Source organism: Megalopta genalis, chromosome 6, assembly GCF_051020955.1.
Source record: "Megalopta genalis isolate 19385.01 chromosome 6, iyMegGena1_principal, whole genome shotgun sequence".
Classification (NCBI taxonomy): domain Eukaryota; kingdom Metazoa; phylum Arthropoda; class Insecta; order Hymenoptera; family Halictidae; genus Megalopta; species Megalopta genalis.
In genome coordinates this window covers 4156824-4172122 of record NC_135018.1, presented here as the reverse complement: position 1 = coordinate 4172122, position 15299 = coordinate 4156824, and the positions used below count along the sequence as shown (strand labels likewise).

Here is a 15299-nt window from a genome sequence, read left to right as displayed (position 1 = left end):
CCGTGTCGAATAAGTAAAACCGAAGCTGGTCGCGCGGAAGTGCTTGGAACGGGCCACAGTTGAGGCTGGAGACGTTAGCGTGGATCCTCCGGAAGTCGGAGTGTCTCTGTACCGAATCCACGTTAACGGAAGTCGCAGCTTTACGAGCATAATGTACGCTGCGATCTCGAACAATTCGAAACATCCGTCTCAACTGTGCTAACGACGACGATCGATCTCTCCAACAGATCGAATGTAAGGCCCAGAAGAAAGTTTCAAGTAGGTACTTCTGCGCAGCCAAGCTTGCAACGACTACGAGTGAAAGCATGTTCTTTTAGTTGGTAATCATTCTGAATGTAACCTTACTCGATGGATGGAACGTTGACCCCCCCCCCCCTCTTCCCCCAAGCCGGCTGAACGACAAAGACACACCGTTCGTACTTGGGGGCACGGGGTCAACGTTGAATCCCGCGATAACCATCAGCAGAAGACGTACCCCGGAACGCCGAACTAATTCGTTATCGCTTGTTCGCAGACGTAAGAAGAAATGTATCAGATACATGGGGGAGGGAGGAGACGGCGACGGCGAAGGTGACGGCGAAGGCGAGGACGATCACTCGGAGGACAACCTGGGCAGCGTGGGGGAGGCAGGCACTCCCGAAGAGGACGAGTCCCTGAGCAGTCCCGGGGGTTTGTCCGCGTTGTCTAGTCTGGCCAGTCCGTCGCTGGTGTTACCGTCGCCCTCGAGTCTGGCCAGCCCGTGCCCGTGCCCTCTGACGCCCCCAGTGCCGCCTCCGCCCCTGTCCAGCAACCCGAACAACCAGCAGCACAACCAACCGGCGCAGCTGCCGCCCCCGCACCGCAACCCCGTCGGCACGAATCCCCACGACATCAACAATCCCCTTAGCGTGAACCAACTGACCGGACAGTGTATAAAGAGTGAAGTGGTGCCGGCACCGTCGGGCACGTCTAACCCGGCGATCAGTGTTACGTAGCCCCGGCCGGACCCACGTGACAAGACTGTTGCAATACACCGTGTCATCCGCAGGGTCCGTGTACGTGTACAGACGGGAAGTACGGTGATGGCCGTCACGGCCATTCGGGGAACAGAGAAAGCGGCGGCGTGCTGGTTGATTTTCGTCGTGATCCTCCACGAGCCGGGAAGACACCCTCCTCTGGGCAGCAAAGTCTTTCCGGGAGACTGGTCGTAGAGTTCGATCATGACGACGGTCCGAGGAGCAGCTTCTGGGTCCGTGAACGTCGAGTCTTCGTGGATAGGGACGACCTTTGGGCGGACATACCGGAAGCTGGACCGGTCGCTCGACTGAATGTCGGACTCACGAGTAATTGTGTCTGGGCCTCGCCGCGCTCGTTCGCCAGGTTTTACGCCCGGTGGCCCCGACTGCAGTGTGGGTCGCCGGGCAACGGACGTTCATGCGTGTAACGGAAGAACGAACGAACAAATACGAGAAACACGAACAAATTGAAGATGAGAAATACTCAGGACCAAGTGTCTGGCTGTAGTCACCCGCTCGAGGAAATTTTGCGTGCTAGAGAAATTAAGAGCATCTGTGGTGGTTTCTTGCGTGCATGGTCTGTGTGTCAGGGAGAAAGAGAGAGAGAGAGAGAGAGAGAGAGAGAGAGAGAGAGAGAGAGAGAAAGCGTGAGAAAGAGAGCTAGTGTAAGAGTAAGTAAGGATAGACCGGCGAGAAGATGCGCGTGACACAGCTTGTAGTCCTTGTTACGTTGTGATGCCAATGACTGAGAGGTCATGTTCCTGTGCCAGGTACTATATTCTATAAAGTAATTATACCGCAAACGTATAAGCTAAAGGTAACACGAGCAGAATACGTGCGAATGTGAGAGAAAGGCAGCGTGAACGTAACATGTGCGACAGGAAGGGAGAAAGAAGCTGGACGGTGGTGTACGAAAGCGGGAATGAGAGAAAGAGAGATTGAAAGAAAGAAAGAGAGAGTGAGAGATAGATAGATAGAAAGAGGATCGAAGACGATGATAAGTCGTAGAGCGAGACATTTTATTGTCATTCATTTATTCGACCTCACGGTGTCAAGATACCTATCTTCTGTATGTAATTTGTTATTTTTTTAAAAGTCTATACACAGTGCGATTAATTAGCGTGTAAGATTTCTTTCGTTTAAGCCCCCCATACTTTTAGATCGCGGCCCCTTGCCCTCCTTCTACCGGAAAATTTTCGATTATATCTGATCTTCGTCGTTGCATTCTTGTACGACCTACCCTTTCTGCATTCGACGATCATGGTCGACGACGAGACTAATCTGCTGAAAGTCAAGGTCACTTCGACGAACGACTCGGTGATCTAGAACATGACCGATTCGTTTGACTTTCGATGCTATCGTAACGTGATCGAAGAATGAAACGGCAATCGTAGGATTTATTCGCGGGAGCTTTGCAATCCATGAAACGTGTCCCGATCCGCGGATCTCCATCGCATAATACGATATAATAAACGAAGCTATCTAGGTGAAATCTCTCAGGAATAATCTGTCCAAACTCGAAATCGAAAATCGAAATCCTTCGTGAACGATCATCAACCTTTCGAAAAGTCACGTCGGTGATTCTTGCTTCATTCTTCCTTGGTTTTCTCGTATCGGAGGGATCGACATCTCGTCGACGATCGAGAGAACGATCGAACATCGAAGACAATAACCACGGGCGAAAAAGAAACTGTTCTGAGTGTCGAACGCGCAATCGAGAGCTTCCATTTAGAAATCGTGTGTCCGGGAGGTCGCGTTCAATCGGATCCGTCTTCACACTGTTGATCGTTCACGATCGAAAAAGAAAGAAACACGTTTCATTATTTATCGGGCGTCGTCGTCACGAGAGCGAGGATAAGCTTTTTCACGCGGAATCACCTATCCCCCCCCCCCCCCAGCGGACTTCGTATTCTTTTCCTCCCCCGTCGATCTTCCCGCCGTAAATCTATCTAGAGCATCGAACCATCCGGATACGTTCTTTGTAACTTCTCTTTTCTTTCTTTTCTTGATTTTTCTCTTTAAGGTAAGATCGTTAAAATGTGCGGAAATGGGCAAAAATGTCTCGAATGAAAAATATTAATACGATTATATAACGCGAAATTTTGATTCTAAAATTACTCGACTCTTCGTTTCGAATGGGTTTTATTTGAAAATTATGCATCGAAACGACTGTCTCGGATAGGCCTTTATGCGAATGAAGTTATTGTAAACGGAAATTCGATGAAATTATTCGGAAAACGTTTTGCCCATGTCTGGCTGTTCACGGAAAACACGAATTTGTCAAAAATGTGCGAAACATGTTGCGAGGAACGAGATGAATCATTATCGGACTACGGATGTTTATGCAATCGAAAGAGCCACTTAATACGAGATATTTCAACAGAAATTTAATTCCGCTTTTAAAAATTTTGTTGTGCTGCGTGAGATGCGTACGTTATAAATATAAAATTTTAATCGATGTTTTATGTTATGGCATTGCGCGTAAATGTCCGAAGTTCAATTAGCGACATTTAGTGAATTGTAAAAATTATAAAAATTTGGAAGCGGATCAGGAAAAACAATCTCTAGCGCCTCTGGAATTCAAAGAATTCGGATCTTTTAGGGACATTGTCCTTCGACACGCAGTTAAGAATCATCGAACACCAGCTAGCGTTGATTGCATCGCTTCCTTATCTTTCCATCTTTTATCTGTTTGCGATTTCGTTTTACAATTCTTTTCTTTCTTATAATTAATCGTCGCGCGTCTCTACGATCTTTCTTGCAAATTTAGCGGAACCGGCAATACTATTTGTTGTTATAGCAGAGAAAATAAAGCGATAAATTTGTCAGAATCGTGCACCGATTCAATTTCTCTCAATGTGCATTTTATTTTCTCTATTTTGGAACCTTGTTACTATGGAATAAATGTACGAAAGTGTGGAAGATTGTACGTCACTACGACGGTTTCTTCCTCTTAGTTTACTTCTACTCTTAAAATTCTAATCGTAGAAAATACAATTTCAACGGAAGCAGGTGGATCGTCCATGTAATTTTGCGTGTAATTGTCGTCATGCTTTTCCTACTAGAAATTCTAATTTTTCTATCTAATCTGCATTTTCTGTAGAGGATATCAAGTTTCGTTAATGTGTTTTCACTCGAATTTTTCGTCTGATAAAATCGTAGTAAAACCGATCGGATCATTTAATTACTTCACGAGAAGCCTGTGCCCGTTGTAGCGCGCAAATCGAATTGTTAAACGAGAAATCTGGCGTGGCAAGTTCGTTTGCGTTGGTTAAATTAATTGCCGTTCTATCACACGAATCCTCGGTGCAATCTGATTCCTCGCCCCCACCACATTCTTCCCTCTATTAATTGATCGACCAAAAAGGAAACACGCAATGATGTCGAAAAACGAAAACAAAAAGACAAAGATCGAGTCAAATAATAGAGAAATTCAATGGAAAATAAATTTGTTTTGGTGCGTTTGCGTTAGGGAGCAGCTTTTGTACATAAAATAAATACATTTTAAGGTGCATTTGTTGCGTCGAATGGGAAAGTGCAATGGAGGACTTTGATAATGATGATGATGATGATGATAATGATGATGATGATGACGATGATGATGATGGTGATGATGATGATGATGATAATGATGATGATGATGATAATGATGAAGATCATGATGACAATGATAATAATGATAATAACGATGATAAAACAATGATAATCGTTCGGAAAGGAAACGAGCATGGAAGACAAAAGAGTGTTTTAACGCGAAAAGAAGCAGACGAAGTATGAACGTGAGTGCATGTATGCGTGAGACAGAGAGCAAAGACAAGAAGAAAGAATTTTTTAGCGATGCGTTCTCCTCTTTATTTCATCATTTTCTTTCTGTTTCTTTCATTTTTCTTTTCCTATGTTCATTTGCGATCTTTACAACCACCCACCCACCCCGCCCCCAAACCCCTTTTGAATCACGACTGAGCTAAAATACGATGTCTGTATAGCGAGAACTTAAGATAAAACCTGTAAACGCGTCAATGAAACAGTAAACTGAACGTGCCATAACGACATCATGCCAATATTATTGATAATACATATTTTTTACAATTAACGCTTCGTTCCCGAGTTCGTTCTGTCAGTGATCAAGGCGCGCGCGTTCTTTTGCCGTGTTTTTACGTGTTATCTCTCTTATTCGTCTTGTTGCTTCTCGATCGAAGACACGCGACTTCGTCTTTAACATCCTCGAAGATCTGTGCTATGATCTAGATAATTTGTGAATCGTTCCTGAAATACTCTGAGGATCTTGAACGCGAGGGTACGGACTCAGAGGACACCGTAAGCTCTTTGTTCCAAGTACCCGATGGTATTGTACAATTAAGTTCTACCCACGTTTGGTGACAATTCAGTGTTCGTTTAAAACACTTCAATTGCAAGTAGAAGTGATATCCGTTTAATGCATCTCTGGTAGAACGTATTTCTTGAAAAGATATTTGAAAAAAGGATTCTGAGATCGCTGGCACGACTAAATTCTTTGCGATGAGTAGACAATTTAGTTGTTTATAAAATTCTTGTAGCTGGAATAGTTTCCAAGCATATATACAAAATGTATGAATGACGGTCGATAAGACATTCCTATTACTAAAGTTACGTGAAAAATCAGCAAATGTTATTTCAACTAGTTCAGCATCGTCGTAAATATCGAAGAGTCGACGGAAGATTAGAAGACTAAGACCTTATCAAATTACCATCTCATTTTTTAAACAAGATTAACAATTACTTTTCATACGGGTTCACCGTCACACTTGGAAATTTCGGTAGAAATAAATCTGATTTGAGTAAAGTACCTATCGTTGCCGCAGACTCAAAATAGACCTCTTCACGATCTTTTAAGTTCGACCAAGCCAAGCGCGCTTTCAATATTCTCGAGAGAGATTCTTCAGGAATCGTTCACCGCGAGCTTCCCCAAGAATTACGCAAGTTATAGGAGTATGAAACACGATAAAAGGGGATCGATCGATCGGTCGAGAAGCCGAGGCAGCAAACGAGTAAGTACGGGCAAGGACGACCATCGGTTCACGAAGACGAGCGCGCGAGAAAAGGACTACCGGATAGAGTACTGACAGACGTTAGCCACAAAGAAAAGACTATTAAATCCGTGCGATGTATTATTCCGAGTGTATTGCGCGCGCGCGCGTGTGTGTGTGCGAGTGTGAGTGCGGGTGTGTGCATGAGACAACGATCACTGTTGTACGAGGAGCCGGGTTGCGGGGGCAGAGAGATTCCCGGCGTGCACGCCGGAATGCATTTAAACGCATTTCTTCGCTGGACATTGCATCGAGTCTGCCGCGAGATAGCGATAAAGAATAGTAATAGAAACTTCGGGGAAACTTCACCCGACTTCTGAACGTTTCTTCAGTAATTCCGCAAACGTTTCTTGTCGGTATTTTTAACCCTGCTGAGACATTTGGCTTAGCTGAACGAACACCGGGATTTTAGAAAAGACAGTCTCACCGGTGAACACTTCGAAGTCCCGAGAAAACTTTTACTTCCAAGAGAAAGTTAATTTATGTCGTTACTTGTTCTAGTTTCGCCCATTCTCGTGTCTGATCACACGAATCATTTGTTGTGCGTTACGTTACTTGATTTAGAATGGAGCAATGAACAGACACATATACGTTAAAAATTATAACATATCAGCAGCAACTTCCGGACGTATTTAAATTATTCAAACAATTAGCAGCAGGGTTCAAATACGTCAGTAACGATGCAGTGAGAGTTTTTACTCATTCACGGACCCATAAATCGAAATTCAGACTGTTGCAAATACTTTCTACGTTAATCTTTTTCAAATCAGTTCTAAACATTTTCGAGATGCTGACGTCGATGAGGCAAGCTTCAGTTTATGGCTCCACGAGCTTCAGTAGCTTCCGGTATCGTTGCATTTATATAGTCTTAAATCATTTCCGGAGAATTCTCGAGAATGTTCAGGCTTGTTAACGGTTCTTTTGTTGAACACGTTCTTCACCTCGACTCTGCCCTGGGAACTCGGAACATTAGTTCACTTTTGCGATGAATAAGACGACGTCACGAGGGTGGTCCGTTTTGGTTCCCACCGATGGTCAAGGACGAGGAAGCTGTTCTCACGATTCGTTGATCGATTCGTTCTCGTGCGATACAACAAAATGGAAAGGGTGTAGCGGAACAAAATACGGTAGCTAGGAAGAGTGTTCGACGTGGTACAGCTTCCGAGATCCAAGTAAACACGGCCTACAGACCGCGGTAGACGTCATCGAATCGCTCGTGTAAGCCTAACCGCGGCTGATCGCGAAACATCTTGCAGGACGACAGGAGTCGATTTCGAGCCCAGTCGCGGCCAGGCTCGTCTCGCGTCAAAGGGAGTGCTTGTAACATATTGTAAAGTATCGCCGACAGTTTTCAGCTGCGTTGTACAGTGTTTTCTAAGTATCTAGTTTATAGCGTGTAATTGAAGACACATTGTATTTACACTAATAAGTGATCTGTATCAAATTCATTCTCGTATAACCTGTATCTCCTACTCATGTAGATGCTAAAAGTGATTTGTGTCATAAAGAAACCTATAAATAAAATTAGCAATTTGAGAATGTTGTTGAGCGCGTCGATTCATTTTGTACGCCCACCTATGGCCGCCTGAATGCATGCAACATGATTTCTACCAAATTTGCTCTTCTGTCTTTATTATCGTTAATTCTACAATATCTTGAAAATTCAGCTAAAAACAGCGAATTTAACCCTTTCGCTACTACGGGTGACTATAGTCACCCGCTACAAAACGACACCTGCATACGATGGGTGACTATAGTCACCGGTCACAAGATGCCACCTATACACGACGGGTGACTATAGTCACCGGTCGCAACAATGGAGCCAAAAGTTAAAACAAGCGCTATCGCCTCGCTTTCCTCTGTTCGCAGACGCTATCATCTACCAAAAACTACGATCAATTGTAATAAATCTGGTCATATTAATCCAACGTTTTTGAAGCAAAAGACTTGGCCCCGAATGCTGAAGACTACGCGCGCTTAATGTTCCTGCTTTCGGCAGGGTGCTCCGTTCTACACGAGGGACTCCGCGGCAAGGCCCGCCGTAGCGAAAGGGTTAAAGTTTGCCCAACGAGACGAGAGATTAGACATAAGCATGTACACGGAACAGGCTCGCAAGATCGAGATACTTAAGAATTAGAAAATAACAAAAAAGAAATAGTGATGGTTTTTTGAAAATCACAAGAAGATAGATTTTCTAGACTCAATAATTTTAAATTCCTTAGTACAATATATTTTCAAAATACCTTTTTGGTGCACGCGAAGTACAACGATACAAGCCAATAATTGTGTTCCACATAATTATCGAAACTTACGAACTTCATCTGAACTGACAATACAAAGACACTGCCGAGGCATCTGTTATTCATTGTTCACATTTCGGTGGACAGCCAGTTTTGGCATCCGAGAAGAAGAACAAGCTTAACACGTTCACCGCGTTCAAGGTGTAAACGTTCGGAGTCTTCAGGTTACAGTTCGCAACGAACACTTTTGCCATCTTCATGATGCTCTCGCACTTCATCACGCAAGCCGCTCCGTCGAAGTTCGGTCTGCCTTGATCGTCCCTCGCGCATGGATCGAACAGGTAGAACTTGCCGTAATGCTGCATCACAGCGACCGCTACATTGGTCGTGTGAAGTATGCCGGCGCAGTTGAACTTAAAGAACATGGACAACGATTCGGACAAGTCGAAAGCAAGGAGTAAACCAGCAGCGGTATGATTATGGACGTGAATCGTAGCTCTGAAGTCACCAACGATGAACACCGTGAGGAGTTCGCTGGGCGATAAGTTCCTGGAGCCTGGACGGGCGGCACGCACGGTGTCCAGGTGCAGTAGATTACCGTACTTGAGTATGGCGTCGATCAGTTCGGGTGTCCAAGTCGAAGGGACATGAAGCAGGCCCACGACTATGGCGACAGCAGACATAGCAGTGCTCTGGTAGCCTCTGCTGGTGCCACTCCAGGTACGGTGGTGCATGTGCAAGGTGCCGCGCAGCACGCTGAGCTTCTCGTCCACGAAGTTGTATTCCGTTACAGTTTCCACGTCCAACGTCGTGTTCTTGTCCCCATGTGTCACAGGAATAGGTGGAGAGACGCAGTCGAAGTGTGGTCTGAACCCAGCTGGGCAAGGCAGAGGTTCGATATTAGCGGTCTTGATGATGACTCTGCAGATCTGATAGCGACCATACTTCTCCTGTTCGTCGATGTTGGTGAACAAGACCTCGTACATAGGCTCGATACAAGCAAACCACATGACGCAAGAGGTTCCGTAGAAGTCAGCCAGACCTTGATCGCTACGTGCTCTAGGGTCGTACATGAAGTAGATCCCCATATCCTTCCATATCGCCACGGCTCCTCGATCGGTGACCAAGACACCGGCTCGATTGTTCTCGAAGAACTTCTGGATTCCTTGTTCCAATAAAATGGGCGGAGGAGGTGGCGGCCGAACTCTGGTAGATCCTCTAGCTTTCTTCGACGACCTGCCAGCTTTGGCCCTCCTCGTCCCGCCACGTTTCTTCTTTTTCTTCTCTTCGGGCTGAGGAGGGGGAATAGCTATTATGCCGGTTACTGTGCTAGCCTCTATGTCAGCAGTCAGAATATTCACTCCTACGTAGAACACTCTGATAATGTCCTTAGGTTTGATTCTCACGATCGTCGGCTTCGCCTTCTCGGTAAGCCTGTGCACGTTGGCGCCGATGGCTAGAATCTCGTCCATCGTTCTCTTTGTCCAGGTGATCGGGTTCTTCACGACAGACATGCCAATGGCGACCACACAGTTAGCGGCTGTCTGCTTGTTCCTGAACGATTCGGGAAAGATTCTGTCCCCCTGATGGTAAGATCCGCGAAGAATCGCTCTAGCCTCGCCCTGCACTCTCCTGTAAGCATTCAAAGGAGGCAGGTTCGAAGGTCGAACAGCCGCACTGGGGTCGAACTTCCATGGAGGGAACTTGTTCCAGTTAAGCACGTCTATAACGATCATTTCGTAATCGCTCTCAGTGCCTAGAAAGTTGATCAAATACTCCACCAGAATCTCGGTGTTGGCCATTCTTAAAACTTTCGGAGCACTCGATGATCCATCTGCAGGATCGGCAACCCAATCAGGTATTAGAGTGTAATAAACGTTATCGAACTTCCAAACTGGGATGTTTCTATTCCCGCTAACAGTTAATGCGCCGGAAGAATATCGCGAGAAGAACTTATCTACTCCATCCTTCAGTCCTTGCACCTTCGGCGGCTTGGCCGTCAAGCTTCCGGCTTCGACGCAATCCTTGATGCTCAGATTGATGCGGCGGGTTGAAAGAAAGAACTCGGTCATGATCTCGTTGATCCTAGGTATCGCACCTCCGCCTAGTCTGTCGACGCACTTCGAGTGTAGCTTATCGCCCGTAACGATCACTTCATCGAGGACTGCTTGGGTCCAGTATCTAGGTTCGTAAACCTTCGCGAAAACGACAGCCACCACGGCTATTGCCGCAGTCTGTTGATTCCGGTTCACTTCTTCGAATCTCTCATTGTCCATTTTAATCGTGCCATCGATACCCCAGACGTCGTCCTTCATCTTGACGAAGTGGTACCAAGCTTTATCTCCCGAGGTCGGCTTGGCCGCTCGTTCTTCCTCGGCTACTCTGGTTTCATAAGCGTTACTCAAAGTAACCGCGTCTACGATGTAATCATCGCCAGTGGCAACTTGTGCAATCGCCGCTGCCAACGACGCGGCATCCGTGAACCACATTATAACAGCTGCGCCGTCTTTCTCGCGAGGTTCGCCTCTCGAGTCCCTTCCTTTAGGGTCCATAGCGAACAGAACTTCCCCTTCTCTCCAAATGGGCATCATGATGTTGTCCTGTCTAAATATGCCCATCGTGGTCGTATCGAAGAAAGTGTCCAACTGGGTCTCCAAATCCGTCATTTTGCCAGTGACGTTCTCAGTTTCCAGCTCCACGTTCATTCTGTTTACCCCGACGTTGAACTCCTCGCCGATTTCTTCGGGGAGTAGATAATTCCTAGGCGTCTCCTCCTCTTCTGTCTCCTCTATCGGAATATTCTCCAAGTTCTCAGTCGCAATCTTATCGCCTATCTTCAAGATATCATCAACCACTTCTCTGTACCATAGGTGAGGATTGTACAGTTTCGTCATAGCCAAGGCCGCCAAGGCGCTGGCAGCCTGCTGTTTATCCCTGGTCTGACGTTTGAACATCATCTCGTTGGCCTGGTTGAAGCTTCCCATCAAAATGGCACCGCTCTCTCCCATGTTTTGGTAATTGTTGAGATCAGGTTTCACCGGGATCAACTTGTCTGCGTCGATCTCTTCCTCGGTCATCTCGTTGCCGATTTGTATACTCTTCATAGCGTGTATGACAAATTCGTCGCCGGTAGTCTCTTCGTCTTGCTCCGCGTTCGCTTGTATCAGCTTAGCCAAAACCGGTAAATCCAATGTTCTTACCACACAGGCCACAGCGACTTCTTCCTCGTCCATCTCCGTCAAACCGCGATTGTTCCTTGGGTTAGGATCAAAACAGTAATAGACAGGCTGCTGAATTATTTCCTCCTTCTCTTTCACGTCTTCTTCCGTTTTCCACACGGCTACGCTCATGTTCTTGACGTCGACGATACCGTAGTGATTGTCTTCGAAAAACTGCTTCAAGGCTCTCGTTAGATTCAGAAAGTCGCTGTCATCCGCTGCCGACAAATTTCCGATCACCGTTCCTTCTTCTACGTCGATCTTCACCTTTCTGTTCTTGTAGTACAAATTCTTCTTCAAGTTAGAGACGAAGAAATACCTCGCCTCGTCTTCCTCCGTTTCCATCGGAGGATTGCACCAGGTATAATACGCGTCACCCTCCTGTAGAGCAACGTCGATAGTCTCGCTCGTCCATTTCGCAGGTGGGGTTTCCTTAGCAGCGATCAAACCAACCACCGGCATAGCCAGACCCTGGTTTCCCCTATTTTCATCCTCGAATTCTTCATCCTCGTTGGACGTGGTACCGCGTAGCACCCAAGTTTCACCAGGTGTACCTGATTGGAAGTCGTGCCATGGCCTGGACCCAGGAATATCGTCGAGTATAGTTATGTGCCTGATCGTGAATCGATCATTCTTCTTGGACAGTTCAAGATCCTTCCAGAAGAGGATAGCCAGAGTATCGGTGCTCGGGAACCTCATTACACAGCAATTTCCTTTTTTCTTGTCTTCCCCGTTTTTACCTTTCCCTTTTTCCTCCCGGATCCTGACGCCGTTGGTGTCGCATTGCCGAGGATCGAACATGTAATAGCAATCATCCTGGCTCCAAATCGCTACGGACATCGACGAAGACTCGATGATGCCTTCCGTGTTCACTAAGAAGAACTCTTCCAGAGCCTGCTTCAAGTTCAACACCGAGGGAATCTTGGAGCTGACGGTGCCAGCGACCGTGATAAGATCCACGTCGATTACCAGCTTCCGATTCTCCAGCTGAAGCTTCACGTCAGACAAATCCGACGCCGTCATGGACTTGATGGTCGGCTTCTCGGCCTTCACATCCGCGTAAAGAGCATCCCCATGAGTCAGAATCTCGTCCAGTTTCGGTCTCAGCCACGTCTTCACCGGATGGACCTTCTTCATCGCGATAGCCATCACGCAGTTCGCTACATTCTGAGCTCCTTTGCCTTTGTAAACGTCGCTGTGCTCGTGGGTCAGCCCATGGAGGATAGCCATGTAACCGGACAGCTCTCTGAACGTCGACGGGACATTCGCGTGCATGTTTTCGTAGGTGTAGCCTGTGTCGAATTTGTTTTGATCTACTAGAGGCTGGGTGGCGAATTTCTTATCTATACTGTAGTTCGAGATGGTGATCGATAAAGGTTCCCTGTGGATCTTGGCCTGCGTGACAACCTTCGCTTTGTCTCCTTTAGGGGCTGGCTTGGTGCAATCCATCTTGTTCTCATCGATATCAACGGGGTTGATGGCGCGTAAGACACTTTTATCGACGGTTAAGCGGTTACTGCTTGGAGTACGGTCGATGTAGCCACCACCGACCTCGCTAACCCGTAGGACAGTTACCTTGTCGATGCAGTATCTAGAATCATAACGTTGATCCATACTCTTCAGAAAATGGTTCCTGAGATCGTTCATACATTTGAACCGCATGACGCAGGCTACGCCGTCAGCGTGACGAACACCATCCTCGTCGCATGGTGCAGGATCGAAGTAGAGGAAACCAATTTCCGGATGTCGCCACATAGCAATAGACGTCCCTTGCGCAGTGATCACCGCGGAATCGGATGCCTGGAAAAACTTCCGCAAACCGTCCGCGAAATCAGGACAACCAACTGTCTCGCTGAAGAGGTTTCCATAAATTCCAGTTTCCTCGACGCAGACCATAACCTTGTAGTTAGATATATAGAACTCCGGGTGAATCAGTCTGGCCTTCATGTACTCGTCCTCCTTCACGTGGTTCCTCATGGCGCTCGTGCGGTACACTTTGTCGGCGTTCTCCAACACCTGGTCCACGTAATCCTTGATCCACTCTTTCGGCTCGAACAGACGACCATAGACGATGGCCACCACGGAAGCTGGAGCTGCTTGCCGACCACGACTTCGGTATTTGAAGTGAAGATCGTTCATCGCGAACGATCCACGAAGAATCGCGGAGTTCGGGGTCAAAGCGCGGAATTTGTGCCATCTTCTGCCCACAGGTCGTGCGACTGGCTTCTTTGGAGAAGTATCACCCTCTCCTACTGTTCCTGGAGCATCGTCCTGCTTCTCTCCTTCCTTCTTAACGTCCTCTTTTTTTTTAACGCTTTCAATTTTCTTAACATCTTCCTTCTTTTTTACATCCTCCTTTTTTTTAACGTCTTCTTTTGGTTTAACGTCTTCTTTCTTTTTAATGTCTTCCTTCTTAGCGGCTGGTGTAGCCATGTTGTATCTGGACTCGCGTCACCATTGTAAAGAGGAATTCGTTTAATTGGATTGGTAAGTTTTAAGATTAAGGAAATTTGTTTAGTCTATGATACATATGGCGAAACGTTTGTGAATGTCTGTGCTTCGATTTGGTTAAAATTGTCAGAATGTGGGTTTATTTCAGATAAAAATAGGGGCTGTACATTGATTGCTGCTTATATTACATGTTGTTTAATTTTAAAAGGAGATATTTAAATTGTAAAATTTTCTTTGAATTTATACTAGCTTACAAGATTCTAATTTATGACAATTAAGATTACAAATGCTGGAAGTTTCTATGGGAAACTAATAAAACGTAAAAAGATTGTTAAGGCCAATATAACTATCTTCTAATAAATTATTATCTACTCTGTTGTATCTAAACTTTATAGAATTTTACGGTAGAAAAGTAAATAAGAATTTGCGAATGCTTATTTACAAATTGCGTAAATTCAAAGTTTTGCGGGTTGTTTTATGATGTATGAATGTATACAAAAAATTGATTTCCATTGTTATAATGTTATGACATCGATCAACGATAGAAATTAGGAAGTTATAAATTTATTTTTATTATTATTATATACTCTGATATTCATAAGCTTGGAGAATATCTGGATAGAACTATATATTGATCTTATTTTCTCAAAGAACACAGTTTCAGTTTTGTTTGTATTGAGATACATATGTAAGATACACATACTTGCTTGTTGTTTTCAATAGTTACTAATTTCGATGCATTGTTTTTATAATTTTGGAATTTTGAACATTAAGAGTTCTGGTTTCTTTTACTTGTCAATTTTTCTACTCATGTATGAAAATGAAATTTGTCACGAAACGTCAAATACAAACGAGATAACAATTGAACCCCGTATCGATACGTCGAAAAGCCGCTAATAATTACAGCATACAATAAATCAAAATAATTTTTAGACGAGTATAAAGTTTGTACACATAATGAATTGGTAAAACTTCAAGCACATTATGAGCAAACGCGTTGAATTTCGAATGCATAAAATACAGAAATATTATATTCATGAGTATCTTGATAAAACCTCGTTTTTAAGTTTTGCCAATCATGAATGTCACATCAGAGATACTATAAGTTATTAAGTTATTAAAGATGCTTACTTAGCATGACATTATTAAATTTGTAATTTGACTTACCTGGCGAAACATCTCCCAAGTTCTAGTTAGGACATAAATCATACGCGTCGAAGAAAAATGGGTAAACTCATGATACATAGGCGTAAATAAACAGAACATAAACTTCAAAGGAATACAATTAATAAATAAATGTACGGAGTATAATAAATAAATCGTAATATA

General features: G+C 45.0%; 2 protein-coding genes across 8 annotated transcripts in view; one reads left to right on the top strand and one right to left on the bottom strand.

Moving 5' to 3' along the window:
• The window catches only part of LOC117223795 (protein pangolin, isoforms A/H/I/S), a 393587-nt gene extending 385983 nt beyond the window's left edge, over nucleotides 1-7604 (top strand). For 5 of the 7 annotated variants that reach the window (XM_033476315.2, XM_076522701.1, XM_033476310.2 and 2 more), the window contains one exon: nucleotides 515-7604. In XM_033476315.2, coding sequence (XP_033332206.1) covers nucleotides 515-974 — 460 coding nt within the window. In that variant the 3' untranslated portion in view covers nucleotides 975-7604. The remainder of the gene's footprint in view (nucleotides 1-514) is intronic. The other 2 variants (XM_033476313.2, XM_033476314.2) reach the window with 1 other exon arrangement.
• Nucleotides 7605-8265: 661 nt separating this feature from the next.
• Nucleotides 8266-14796, bottom strand: LOC117223777 (uncharacterized). The gene is made up of 2 exons (XM_033476276.2): nucleotides 14674-14796; nucleotides 8266-13959 (listed from the first exon to the last, which is right to left on the bottom strand). The coding sequence occupies exon 2, from the start codon at nucleotides 13950-13952 to the stop codon at nucleotides 8424-8426; it is 5529 nt and encodes a 1842-aa protein (XP_033332167.2). The 5' UTR covers nucleotides 13953-13959; nucleotides 14674-14796; the 3' UTR covers nucleotides 8266-8423.
• Nucleotides 14797-15299: the final 503 nt, after the last annotated feature.